The sequence below is a fragment of the Quercus suber genome, unplaced genomic scaffold (assembly GCF_002906115.3).
Source record: "Quercus suber isolate HL8 unplaced genomic scaffold, Cork oak 2.0 scaffold_564, whole genome shotgun sequence".
NCBI lineage: Eukaryota > Viridiplantae > Streptophyta > Magnoliopsida > Fagales > Fagaceae > Quercus > Quercus suber.
In genome coordinates, this window is record NW_027070009.1 from 209,193 (window position 1) to 223,924 (window position 14,732).

At 32.3% G+C, this 14,732-nt stretch overlaps 1 protein-coding gene and 1 pseudogene across 1 annotated transcript; both read left to right on the forward strand.

Annotated features, from left to right (window-relative positions):
* Positions 1–1,145: 1,145 nt before the first annotated feature.
* On the forward strand, positions 1,146–2,536 carry LOC112017270 (cyanidin 3-O-galactoside 2''-O-xylosyltransferase FGGT1-like; annotated as a pseudogene).
* A 9,811-nt stretch (positions 2,537–12,347) lies between these two features.
* LOC112017288 (cyanidin 3-O-galactoside 2''-O-xylosyltransferase FGGT1) lies at positions 12,348–13,774 on the forward strand. Its single transcript, XM_024049760.2, has one exon. The coding sequence runs from the start codon at positions 12,348–12,350 to the stop codon at positions 13,704–13,706; it is 1,359 nt and encodes a 452-aa protein (XP_023905528.1). The 3' UTR covers positions 13,707–13,774.
* The last annotated feature ends 958 nt before the right edge of the window (positions 13,775–14,732 follow it).

Genomic DNA, 14,732 nt, shown 5'->3' on the forward strand with positions numbered 1-14,732 from the left:
CGAGTACAAGTCCAAGCTAGGCGCTTGCTTGCTCGTGCCTACACTCGGGGACGAGGGGCAAAACCGCACCGCGCCAGGCACCGCGGTAGGATACAATCAGATGGGGTATTCATACCTTACATATATATATATATATAATCATAATCTTCATACACCATGACTTAAAAAAAATTATTAAATAGTTCTACCTCTTATTTAATGTCTATTTTATACAAATCATCAACCAATAAATATATGATAATGGTAAAAAATGTTATAGACAAGATTATGAAAAATATGATAAAACTATTTTTTTTTCTTTTTTAAAAACTTTTTATAAATTCTATGGAGTAAAATAGTATTTTATCTAAAAAATTATCACACGCAATGCGTGGGTCTGCGACTAGTAGTAAATAATATTCGATTAACATGAAATTGACATTTATGTTAAGAACGTAAATAACATGAAATCCAACGATTATATTATCAAAATATGTAATTTTAACTTTTTTAGTAAGAGTTGTAGCTATTGCCTACAATTAAATTTATAGCGGAACTTTTTCCTTAAATATGGACGTTTTATACTTCCTATATCTGCACTTTTTGTTCATAATTTACCATCTCTTCTAAACGTTATTGAGATTTTGGTAGTGTTCCACATTTTTTGGTGTATTTATGTGAAAACAGAGCAGACATTTTGGTGTACCACAAGACTCTTCTTTTTGTGATATTTTACTATATGTTTAATAGTTTCTCTATTGCTTCTCAATTTTAGTTAATATCAATATGTTTTTAGGTTTCAAATTTCAGCTTATTGGTTTTGTGGTTTTGGTATATTTTTTACCCTATATAACGAAAGTTCAGAGTTTCTCTAGCATGAGCAATGTCTCAGATACTTATTAACTAATTTTATTCTCTTAAAATTCTGGTCCTAACAACTTTGGGTGATGCTTTCAAAGGCCATCAGTTTTAAACAAATTAGGATTAATAAATCAATTCCAATCTTTTTTAAGAATAATGTGTTCCCTTATCCAATTTTTAGCATAATTTGTTCAACTCAAAAAAGCAAACATCACGTATCATGCACTAATTGTTCTCTACAATCTTTTTGTTGCTAGTTGCTTCAGCTTCAGAATCAGCCTGGATCAATTGACTCTTCGGAAAACATGGTTGCTACATCATTGCACTTGGTATTGTATCCTTGGTTTGCTCTTGGCCACCTTAACGCCTATCTCCACCTGTCAAACAAAATAGCCCAAAATGGCCATAGAATCTCCTTCTTAATTCCCACCAAACACAATCAAAGTTAGAGACTTTCAACCTCTACCCAGATCTCATCACCTTTGTTCCCATAATTGTTCCCCATATAGATGGCCTCCCTCCTGGCGCTGAGACCACTTCCGATGTGCCTGTCCATTTGCAACCACTCATTATGACTGCCATGGATCGCACTAAGAGTGATATTGAACTTCTTCTCCTTAATCTTAAACCAGACATTGTCGTCTTTGATTTTGCTTATTGGCTACCAAAATTGGCCCGCAGCCTAGGTATCAAGTCAGTTCTCTACTCCACTGTCACTCCACTTATATTATTTCACTATGTCCCCTGCAGGAGAAGGGCAACATAGTGGTAACAAATTTACTGAGGTTGACCCTGTGCAACCCTGATCTGGTTTCCCAGTATCATTATCCATCAAGCTCCATAACCATGAAGCTCGAGAATTTGCTGCACTAAAGGCTATGAAGTTTGGTAGCAATGTCATTTTCTACGATCGCCTGTGTGCAAGCTTAAGTCAATGTGATGCTACAGGATTCAGGACTTGTAGAGAAATTGAGGGATCTTATATAGACAATCTTGGAAGCCATTTTGGGAAGCCTGTATTTCTTTCAGGGCCAATCATACCGAATCCACCAACTTCTACATTAGAAGAAAAATGGATCAAGTGGCTAGGAAAATTCAAGGCCAGATCAATAATATACTGTGCATTAGGAAGTGAGTGCACTTTAAAGAGATATCAATTCCAGGAATTGGTATTGGGTTTTGAGCTTTCGGGTTGGCCATTTCTAGCAGCACTTAAACCACCATTAGGGGCTGGCTCTATTGAAGAAGCATTGCCGGAAGGGTTGGAAGAGAGGGTTCAAGGAAGAGGGGTAGTACATGGTGGATGGGTTCAACAACTGCGGATTTTTGAGCACCCATCAATTGGGTGCTTTATCACACACTGTGGGTTAAGTTCTTTATTTGAAGGATTGATGAATCAGTGTCAGCTGGTATTGTTTCCACATGCAGGTGACCAGTATTTCAATGCAAGGATAATGAGTAACAATTTGAAGGTGGGAGTGGAAATTGAGAAGGAAGAAGAAGATGGTTTGTTCACTAAGGAAAGCGTATGTAAGGCAGTGAGGACTGTGATGGAGGATGACAACGAGGTTGGGAGGGAGGTCAAAGCCAATCATGCCAAACTCAGAGACCTCTTGAGCAGCGAATATTTAGAGTCATCTTATATTGACAGTTTCTGTCAGAATCTTCAAGATTTGGTTGGATAATTTATAAGTTTGTAGTTAGGTATGGCTATTCTTGTCACAAAATTATCGACAGCTTAGAATAGTGTGGTTCTCTATCATGCAATTTAATCATGAACAATGTGTTGTGTGGTATTTGGAGGGTTCATGTTTCTATCCTAAGATAGCTATGCTTTGCAGCTTATATGACGTTTTCAATATTATTGTTGCTGCAGGAGCCCTTTCGGGGCCCCCCCCCCCACCCCCCCCTCTTTTTTTTTTGTTTGGTGGTTAAATAAGAAACCTTATCATGTGAAAACTGTCACTGTAATTGTAAATTGTAATGAATCTATTAAGGTCACCCATCCTTGATCAATTGTCATGGTCCAACATAGCTATCATCTAATTTTCAAAATTCACTTAGCTAGGAAGGAAATAGTTGCAAATTTTGAATATGTGCTTAACTAATTGAGACATACATGAATGTGATCAAGTTGAGACGTGTGGCGTTGATGGAATGGGGAGAGAGGATGAAACAAACAATCAATTTAGTTTACATCATTACAAAATGGAAATCTCAAACGAAAATGTTCAATTTAGTAATGTAAGTAACAAAGATGCAAGAACAAGAAATGTTCAATTTGAGTCATCATTCTTCAAGAAAGAAGATTTGCATACATGTATTACTCCCACAGATGATACAACCAGCAAAATAAATTGTCTAAACATAATGTTAAATCTTTTGTGTCCCATCACGTACAAAATGAACCAGCAAGCGATGCAGGTAGGAAACGACTACAGAAAACATTTACGTTTCCCTATAGAATTCTAGCAATCATCATTAGCACCAACCCCATGGTTTAGAAACTCAAAGAAGTAGAGGCAGCCTATAGGACTTTATGTTAACGGTCAATCCGAAATGACAGAATGCCCACAAAATTGGGGCTTATGCGATTGATCGCAAATGAAAGGGAAATAACTCTTACACACACCGTACACACACACTCTTGATTTTAACTTATATATATATATATATATATATATCTCTATCAGTGCACTTAAGCAATTCCATTAGTTTCTATGGTTAAAAACTATTAGTCCTCAAATTAAGGCTTGGAGTGGGAGAGAGTCATACTAAGAGACCGAGAGAGGGAGGCCCTAATCAATCAGTCAATATCATATACTATGTATAATAGCAGAAACCTTTTCTTGCAATTAAGAAGGTGCTTTTATGTAGGAAAAATGCCCACTTAAAATTTTGCCACTTATGAGTTAAAAAGCAATAAATTATGTTGTTTGGCAATGCTACACACCGTTTAAAAGCCTCTCATTAGAAATAACAAAAAATAACCGCATAAATTAATTAAAAAAAAAAGGCTTGCTTGCTATACGGAGAAAGAGGAAGAGAACAGAGAATTTGGTAAAAATACAAACGGAAGGCTTGAGAAAGATACAGTCACAAAGAGAGAGGGTTCGTATAACGCCAAGAGAGGAATATCTAAGTTCCACAATTACTGTCAGTTTTTTCGCCGCCATCTGTTCCCTCACCAGACTCAGAACACCAAAACCGCAAGCACACATAGGAAAGTGCCATTAACTTCGTTGATCAGGCCATTTACTTGCCATCATTAGATCGCCGAAACTGCCACTGGTAATATTTTTCCCTTTCTTAGATTTGGGTATGAAATATGACTTAGTATACATAAAAGCAGAGACCTTATGTGAGAGTGCATGAGGTCTTGTCATGTGGTACTCTAATATTGCACTTAGCATTTTTTACCTTTTTTCATTAAGTTTTTTTTAGTGTTACCTAATAGATCATAGTAACTTATTTTTACTATTATATAAATTTATCATTTTTTACCTCTTTTTATTAAGTTTTTTTTTTTTTTACTATTACCCAATAGATCATGGTAATTTATTTTATTATTATTATTATTTTTTACTATTATACAAAATATGGGTTGTTCTTGACAATTAGACCAATTAGACCAAAAGTTGTTCACTATAAAATGGATTACATTTTAAAAGTAGGCAAAACTTATGAAAATCTCAAGCTTAGTTCTTACCTTACATATTATGACTCAAGTTTGACACTTCTCACGTGTAAATTGAAGCAAAAACTCTTACCCTCTTACAAACTTTCTTCTTCCTCCCCCACGTATAGGTGATATACTTCCATAAAATCTCATTCTCATGAAATCATGTCTTCATTTTCCCCCAATTTCAATTCAATATGTTTTTGTCTATTAATAATGTTCCATGCAATTTATGCAGACAAATTCTTTTGTCATCAACCAGTGCAACAAAAATAAATCTTGAGATCCCTAAAGTTGCTGAAATAATTGACAAGTGCATATTTCTAAAATTTATAATAACAAAAATTCTAATAAATAGCATATACTATATCACAAAATGCCATTAACTTAATATTTTCTTTAAAAAAAATTAATGATAGGAATGGTAAAAAATATGATCCTATACAAGAAATACCAAAAATACATGCAAAACAATTTTTATAGGAGGATTTGTCTTTAAATAATATGAAAACAATAGTAAAGATAAAATGCATTGAATGAGGTCCAACGAAACATGTTTGTTAATCATTTCAAATTATACTCATCATTTACGTAAAAAAATAATAATACATCATATTATTTAAGTTAAAAAAAATAATACATATTAATTTCAAAGTTCATTGCAAGATGTGAACTGCTAGGGTATTGCAATAATAAGTAACATTGATACAACAATAGGTTGGTATTACATTTTCTGCGTACTTTGTGAAAAGAATGTCAAACCACAAGCAGGATCATTTTGGTGTGCAAAATGTGAAACAAAAATAAATCTTTCTATCCCAAAATTAGAGGCACTCACATTAACTACATACTGTCCAAATATTTATAATATATTTATCTCACTATAACTACTATATATATACAATTGCAAACTACTTCAAATACAATATTCAAATTTAAGTTTTTGATGCAACTATCAAAACAAATTTTGTGATATTTGATCAAGATGCTGAGAAAATCCTAAATAAATCTACAAGAGATCTTGCTAAAAATTAAACTGAGGTACAACTTATTTAAATTATTGGAAAAATATTGATATTGGAGAAGGAATCCCACGTGATTTGAAAAAAAAAAAAAATAGGAAAAAATGGATTTCTCTGCTTCATTTGAATGAATTCAATCTAAAGGATGGTTTTGAAAATTACATAGTTGATAAGATTTTTTATGCAACTTCAAATGATAAAAAGAATGGAAGAAAAAAAAAACAAAATTTAATATGCTATATTAATTCTTTTTGCTTTACTATTCCAAAATGAATAAAAATAAAAAATAAAAACATTTTCAAAAAACTGTCATATCATTGAAATTTAATATAAATGCAAATACCAATGAAAAATATTAGCGACAAAGTCCAAACTTTGTAAGATCCAATCAAGAATGCCAATTCATTAATGATTAACACAAATAATGCAACAAAAGGAAAAAAAATGATAAAAACTCAAATATTGAACAAATATAGACGGACTAAACTTCAAACGTTGAAGATGGAGAAACTGATGATGATAACAAGTGTCACCATACCGCAATAACAAAGCATTGAAGAAACAAACAAAAAAAGATTTCATAATGAAACTTTTTATTACATCACATAATAAAAATCAGTAATATAGAGTAAATTAATATGCTTTTATCAACTTTTATTATACAATATTACTCCAAGTTGTTTTAATTATTGCTCATTATTTGAACAAAATAATTATAATAGATATATGTGTGCAATTTATAATTGTTACATTTTATGATGAACTCATTACTAACAAAGTTTTACAATAAATATGCTATATTATATGTATAATATTCTCCAAAAACAAATTTACATAAAACATTACAATATTATTCGTACATCGCACGGGAAACTTAATGGTCTTATTAAAAGAATGTTGAAAAACTACCCAATTCCATTAGATATTAAAATTTATATTTGTAATTTTATCTTTTGAAGTTTTAGTTATCGTTATTGGTTGGGTTAACATAATTCTTCTTTATTAAAACAAAAATAAAACAAAAGAAATTGACCATTTGAAAATTTTAACTTTTGAGTTTTCTCAAATTAGACACTTCTTCTAGTATAACAATGGTTTCTTCTAATGCGATTGATATACATAACCTAGAACACATATATAATGTGAAACTAAAATAAAGGAGTAAGAGACATGAATATTAAATGAAAGAGAACTGAAATCAATTAAGGAAGTCTAAAATGACATGCTTAAAGTCTTTAACCAGACTACAAGATTTGTCCCATTATTAGTAGAATAGAGGCATCATTCTATATAGAAGTCCTCCTTAGAAAACTAACATTCTTAGAGTGCTTTTAGATATCGCTTATATTGCTGAAAATTGAAAACAATAAAAAAATAATTTTTGGTTACTGTTCACACTAAAAAACATTATTCATATGTCTTGATGCACTGTTCATGTCCCATGAACAGTGCACTAGGCGTTGGTCCAAAAAAAAAAGGGGGCTGAAATACAAAACGTTCAAACGTGGACGTGATCCAAACGCTCACTTAATGTGACCAAAATTCGATAGACACGTTTTGTTTTTTTTTTTTTTTTTTGGAGAAGGCGGTAGACATATGTAATAACTTGTTGGGGGAGATAAGCACTTTGGGGAGTTTTTTGAGTAATTAATATAACATATAAAGATCTACTTTAACCCAAAAAGGCCTAAGCCCAATGAGTATGTACTCAATTATGTTATATTAATTACTCATTCTTCTCATTATTATTCAATGTGAGACTTCACTCACACGAGTACACCCAACATAACTTTGATAAGATAAGAGCTACCTAAAAAAATCAAAAGATCAATCAAGGTTGATAATTCACATTTACCCAAACGATTGATATGGCCCTTTACACCCAACTTTAAATTTAGAATGATAACGCCTTTTAGTGGGTTTTATTTTTTTGGAAATTTATTTATCATCTTTTGGAATCTCTCTTTCTCCCATAAGCTCTCTTGCCGTCAATTGATGAAGTCAAAATCACTTAAAATTCTACATAGGCTATCAACATTCTTTTTTCTTTTTTCTTTTTGACAATCAATAGTATAACCCCACCCCTCCCCACCCTAGGACCACTCGAACCTGGGTCTAGGAATCCCTCAAGCTTTTAAAGCTTGGGGAAGTACCAACTCGCCTAACGTGGACGGTGGTCATAGGGTATCAACATTCAAACCTTATAAAAAGTTGGAATCCATGCTTTTGCTTGTCGAAAGATAGAATCAAATTGAAAATCTTAAACCATGTATGGTTGTCCCACATAAGAAACTATAACTTAACAAAATTGGTTGAACTTGAAAAATTAAGGCAAAACTACACTATTGATCCCTTAAGTTATCCCTGTGTGCATAGTTGGTTCCTCTAGTTTCAACTGAGTACAATTTGTCTCTCAAGTTTTCATAATGAGTGATTTAAGTCCTTCTGTTAACTTTCATTAGTGGTGTTGCTTACATGGCTAATGGAATAATGCCTTAGTTTTTTTTTTTGGTTAAAAATTACAAAATTGAATTTACACATAAGAACCCTCACGAATCAAACTGGTAACCCGAATCAACCAAATCAAATCTCCAAGTCCACAATCTGAAACAGGTAAGAGAGAGAGAGGAGAAGCTACCCTCCTTTCTCCTCTCTAGCCAGCCACTACCCTCCACCTCCTTTCTCCTCTTCGGCCAACCCATCTCAGGTATTGCTATTTTCCTCTCTTCGTGGCCGTGCAACCCATCTTATAGATTTTAAGAAGTAATCAAATAAAACTTGAGAGAGCAATTTGGAGAGGAGAAGCTGGTCATCAACAACATCATCTTGGACGAGGCAATCAATACTAGAGGTTTCTTTGATTTTCCTGTCTTCAACAAGTCTTTGGATTGCAATTTTAACAAGTTCTAGCTTCACCTTTGATTTGACTCCCATCATCGATGACTGAGAGATGCAACTTTTATGAGAAGAGAAACTAATTAAAGACTGAGTGAGAGTTCAAGAATGAAGTCAAACCTTTGATTGTGTTCAGTTGGTCTTGCATCTGAATGAAATATCAATTTTTTATTTTAAAATTATGAATGTGTTAGAATTAGTTAGGCAACATACAAATATACAATCTAATCTTTTGCCTCTTCGTTTGGGTGATCTTGGATGGCCTTTGTTTATTCTAATTATTGTAATTTTTTAATTAAAAAATGTCACGTTACTTAAAAAAGGCTTAGTTATTGTTCAATTAACCACGTAAGTAACACCACTATCGACAGTTAGTAAAAGGACTAACACAACTCATTTTTTAAACTTGAGAGACTAATTGTGCCAACTTGAAACTTGAGAGACCGACATTATAGTTTCGCCAAAAATTAACATGATAAAAACGGTTTCATAAAGAAGTTTTTCTCAAGAATAATGCATTAAAGAATTTAAATAAGGAAAAATAAATCTTTAAAAAAATTGCTTTTATATAGAACTAGTAAGTTGCTTTTAGCTGTGCGTGTGTAATTTGGTAGAAAATCATTTGGGGGGAATGTGTTTGTGTCATGTGGTTGACTTTCCTTGATATATTTATTCATGAGCGTGCGTTGAACTTTTTAGTTAAACACTTAAACAAACGCTTTAAAAAAAAAGGACTTTCCAATTGGAAATGTAAGAGAGAGGGAGCATCGAATCTTATTGTTGCCATGCTTCAGCTTCACAATGAATCGTATTCAATTATAAATGGACTCTCTGCACAACGGAGGCAAGTAGAAGTGCCTCTCTCAAGCCTCAAATTTAACGATTTTATCTCATCAATAGTCCAACTAATAATTTGTTTATACATTATATTCATACATGTTCATTGTCTTTTGTTTTGGTTATTCTCATTTTATGTTTTCTTGAGTTAAATTAACTGATAGACACCTCAAGATCATATTTCAGGTTTTCTTCACTTATGCTATGAGTTATGTTTTTCTTGTTAGCTTGTGAACTTTGCATGTACTGCAAAGTTTGACTATACAAACTTGGTTGTAATCAATGACTACAACTCCCCTTAATATCATTTTATTAGATGTGAATTTTGACAAATCTACTATTAAATAACATTTTCTTCTTATATTCTTCATGCTTGCAAAGTTTTCATAAGATTAAAGATCAATAACTATGTAATCCATCAAATATTAAAATTTCAAGTTTCTGTTGTCTAAAATTATGCATAAAAAATTAGTTTATAGATCAAATAGTAAATAACATCTGATTGACACGAAATTTGACATACGTGTTAAGAACATAAAGAATATACAATCCAATAATTCAATTTTCAAAATATATAAATATGTTATTTTTTTTAATGGGTGTTGTATCCAAACTGTTTCCTTTAAAAGAAATAGAGATGTTTTATACTTCATATATCTGTGGTTTTTGTTTATAATTTACCATCTCTTCTAAACATTATTGACATTATGTTTGGGTTCCAAATTTTTTGGTGTATTTTGTTGAAAATAGAGCAGACATTTTTATGTTCCACAACATTGTTCCTTTTGTGATATGTTTACTATATGTTTAATAGTTTCTTACTACATCTTAATTTTAGTTAATATCTATAAGTTTCTAGGTTTTGAATTTCAACTTATCAGTTTTGTGGTTTTGGTATAATTTTTAGGACAAAATTTTGCTACAAAATTGATTTTAGCCTAAGGTTACAACTTTACTCAATCTCTTTTTATAGGAGGTGAATTTTAACAAATCCACCGTTGGATTGCATTTTCTTCTTATATCCTCCATGTTTGCAAAATTTTTATAAAATTAAAGATCAATAACTATGTCATCAATAAATAGTTTAAATTGCAAATTTTTGTAGTTTAAAATTATGCATAAAATGTAAACTAATAGATCATAGAATAAATAATATTAAATTGGCACAAAATTTGATATGTGTATTAAGAACATAAAGAACATGCAATTCAACAATTAGATTTTCAAAATATGTAGTAATGTGAATGATATTGAGTAAGGTTGTAACTTTAGGCTACAACCAATTTTGTAACTATATTTTGTCCTAATTTTTACCTCATATAACAGAAATTTGGAGTTTCTCTAGCTTGACAAAAATTGGAATTTAGAGGACTGAAATGACAAAACTAAAAGTTAAAGGACTAAAATGACAAAAATTACAAGTTAGAGGGTTAATTTTGAATTTTTGCCTTTTTTTTTTTTTTTTTCTTTTTCATCTTTTAGAATCTCTCTTTCTCCCTCAAGCTTTCTTGCCCTCAATTGATGAAGTCAAAATCACTTAAAATTCTACATAGACTAGCAGCTATCAACATTCAAACCTTATAAAATGTTGGAATCCATGCTTTTGCCTGACGAAAGATAGAATCAAATTCAAAATCGTAAACCATGTAAGGTTGTCCCACATAAGAAACTATAACTTAACAAATTGGTGTAACTTGGAAAATTAAAATGATAAAACTGGTTTCATAAAGAAGTTTTTCTCAAGAATGCATTAAAGAACTTAAATAAGGAAAAACAAAGCTTTCAAAAAAATTGTTTTTATACATATAGAATTGTCGCTAGCAATTAGAACAAAAACCTTGATAATATTTTATCTAATTATTTTTAAAGAAAAGTTATCCGTAGTTATTTTATCATTTTATGTGAAAATTTCTCTCTCCATCATTATTTATTGTCATGCAAAGTGTCTTTGATATTCAGAAATTCAAATTCTCTTCCACGCCGTTGTGACTATTGTATTATAAAAAATAAATAAAAATCTATTCATAATGGATAAGAAGCAAATGGGGTAGGACATTATTAAAAAAAAAGGGTATTTCTATCATAAATATTAAGTTATTACAAGTCTACATGACAACAATAATTCATATATATATATATATAAAAGCTCTAGTTCAACGACAAAGGACAAAAAAAATCAAATAACCATGTCATGAAAAACACGAGAGACAACCTTATAATCAAATACTAACTAATATTTTCCTATTAAAAAAAAAAAAAACTAACTAAATTTTATTTTTTGAGCCTTTAGGACAAGCTGATTCGAATTAAAATTGGCCTAGGAATGACAAACCAAGGCAAGTATTTACATACTGCTCTTGAGGGGGACGGAAAAGATTAACTTTTTCTGGAAAGGAACTTACTGGAAATACAAAATCATTCTATATTTTCTTGCGGAAGAAGAATATTATAATTATTGTTTTTCTTATTAATAGCTTCAGTTAGACAATGGTTTGAGAACTGTGATCTAACAGCCAAAATGAAAAGGGGATGAACAGGGAGTTAGGCAGTTGGTTTGAGATCTGTGATCTAACCACCAAAATGAAAAAGGGATGACCAGGGAATTGTCATAAAATAATATGATTCTTTGGTGAATAAACAAACAAGTTTGGGTCTTTGTGAACTCTAAACCTTCCTGTTAACCCAGTTTTCCATTTCCAACTCCCACACCACACGTAAGTGACACAATTTTACAATTTTAATTGAAATCATGTTTTCAAAGTACAATTTGTTACTCATTTACAATTTTAATTGAAATCTTTTTTTCAAAATATAATTTCAGCTCACGTGGCTGTATGTATACTGTAAACGTGCATCTAGCAAGTTTGTGACCATTTTCGTATTAATATTATTATAGTTGTTCTTTTTTGCTGAATCTTAACTTACTGTTACGTAGTATTCCCTTAACTTCTCACTCATTATTCCTCCTACCATATGCTAATGATTTATCTCTACAGTTTTGTTTTTGTTGTTGCTAGTTATTTTAGCTTCAGCTCCTGCAGCCCGGATTAATTGACTCAGAGAATTAGAAAGATATGGGTGCAACATCATTGCACTTGTTTATGTACCCCTGGTTTGCTCTTGGTCACCTTACCTCGTATCTCCACCTTTCAAACAAACTAGCCCAGAAAGGCCATAGAATCTCCTTCCTGATTCCCACCAAAACACAATCAAAATTACAGACTCTCAACCTCTACCCGGATCTCATCACCTTTGTCCCCATAATTGTTCCCCATGTAGATGGTCTCCCTCTCGGTGCTGAGACCACTTCCGATGTGCCTGTCCATTTGCAACCACTCATTATGACTGCCATGGATCGATCTGAGAGTCATATTGAACTTCTTCTTCGTGAACTTAAACCGGACATTGTCTTCTTTGATTTTGCCCATTGGATACCAAAATTGGTCCGCAGCCTAGGCATCAGGTCAATTCTCTACGCCATTGTCACTCCACTTACAGTATATTGTTCCAGTACTGCACATGTTGACAATATGCAACAGCCTGGGTCTAGTTTTCCAGTACTGTCTTCGTCATCCATCAAACTCCATGTCCATGAAGAACGAGCCTTGGCTGCATTAAAGACTCTGAACTTTGGTAGCGATGTCCTTTTAGCTGATCGCCTGTTCACAAGCGTAAGTCAATGTGACGCACTAGGATTCAGGACATGTAGAGAAATTGAGGGACCTTATATTGACGATCTTGAAAGCCATTTTGGGAAGCCTGTATTTCTTGCAGGACCAGTCATACCGAAGTCAGCTACTTCTACTAGTTTAGAAGAAAAATGGATTGAGTGGCTAGGAAGATTTGAGGCCGGATCAGTAATATACTGTGCATTTGGAAGTGAGTGCTTCTTAAACAAAGATCAATTCCAGGAATTGGTGTTGGGGTTGGAACTTTCGGGCTGGCCATTTCTGGCAGCACTTAAACCGCCACGCGGGGCTGAGTCTATTGAAGAAGCATTTCCAGAAGGGTTCGAAGATAGGGTTCAAGGAAGAGGGATAGTACACGGTGGATGGGTTCAACAACTACAGATTTTAGAGCACCCATCAGTAGGGTGTTTCATCACACACTGTGGTTTAGGTTCTTTATTCGAAGCTTTGATGAACAAGTGTCAGCTGGTATTGTTACCGCATATATGTGACCAGTTTTTCAATGCAAGGATGATGAGCAACATATTGAAGGTTGGAGTGGAAGTTGAGAAAGGTGAAGAAGATGGTTTGTTCACAAAAGAAAGCGTCTGTAAGGCAGTGAAGATTGTGATGGAGGATGACAGTGAAGTAGGGAGGGAGGTCAGAGCCAATCATGCCAAACTCCGAGAGCTCTTGAGCAGTGAAGATTTAGAGTCATCTTATATTGATGGTTTCTGTCAGAATCTTAAAGATTTGGTTGGATAATTTATGAGTTTCTAGCCAAGTATGGCTATTCTTGTCGTAAAAGTTTGTTAACTCTAAAATAACATGGTTCTTTATCAAGGAGTTGGACCATGAATAATGTGTTGCGTGGTATTTGGAGGGTTCATATATGTTTTCAAAACTCGATTTCACAATTTTAATTGCAATTGTGTTTTAAAAATACGATTTCATAATTTTAGTTAACATAGCATCGTGTGTTCCATATATACAATGTGTAACTATTAATATTACTAGTCGCAGACCCGCGCATTGCGCGAGATAATTTTTTTTTTAGGGTGATTTTATTAAATATATTTGGGATAATAAGTAATAACACTCTCCCATTTTGTTTATATTAATAAAAAAATATTTTAAATTTATTTAAGAATTTGTTTATAAATGTTTAATCATGGTTAGTAAAGACATTACTCATAACTTAAGAATTAAAATACAAATTTATAAAATTCTAAAATATTTGAAATGACAAATCTCTCCATAACTCATTGGGAAAATAAAAGGGGGAAAAAAAAGAAAAGAAGCAAAAGACATTACTTAATATTTTGAAATACACTTTAATTTAAAATTTTAAAATAAGATAATTTAATTTTAAAATTAAGGATAATTTTGGAACTTATCTTAAGCACAGGCAGGTTAATACACAATATTTTAATATTAATTAAACAAAGTTTGATTAAACAAATGTAAAGAGTGAAAATATTTTTTCCTTTCAAGTTTGGGGTAGAGTGTCATTTCTTCTTCTTCTTCTTCTTGTTAATAATTGATTTTTCATATTAGAATTTTTTACACAAAAGCCTTGGGTGTATTGAGTCGTTCACAGGCCACTGCCTCTCTCTCTCTCTCTCTCAAGCTGAGGGTCACCCTTGGGCAAGACCACTTATGTTGGTAAAAAATTTCAAATTAATCATTATTTTTTAAAAAAACCAAAAAACCAAAAAACAAAAGATGAGCTCCCTCCCCTCAAGAATGTCCCAAAAATTATGAGATAATACAAATCCAATTCATTTGAAA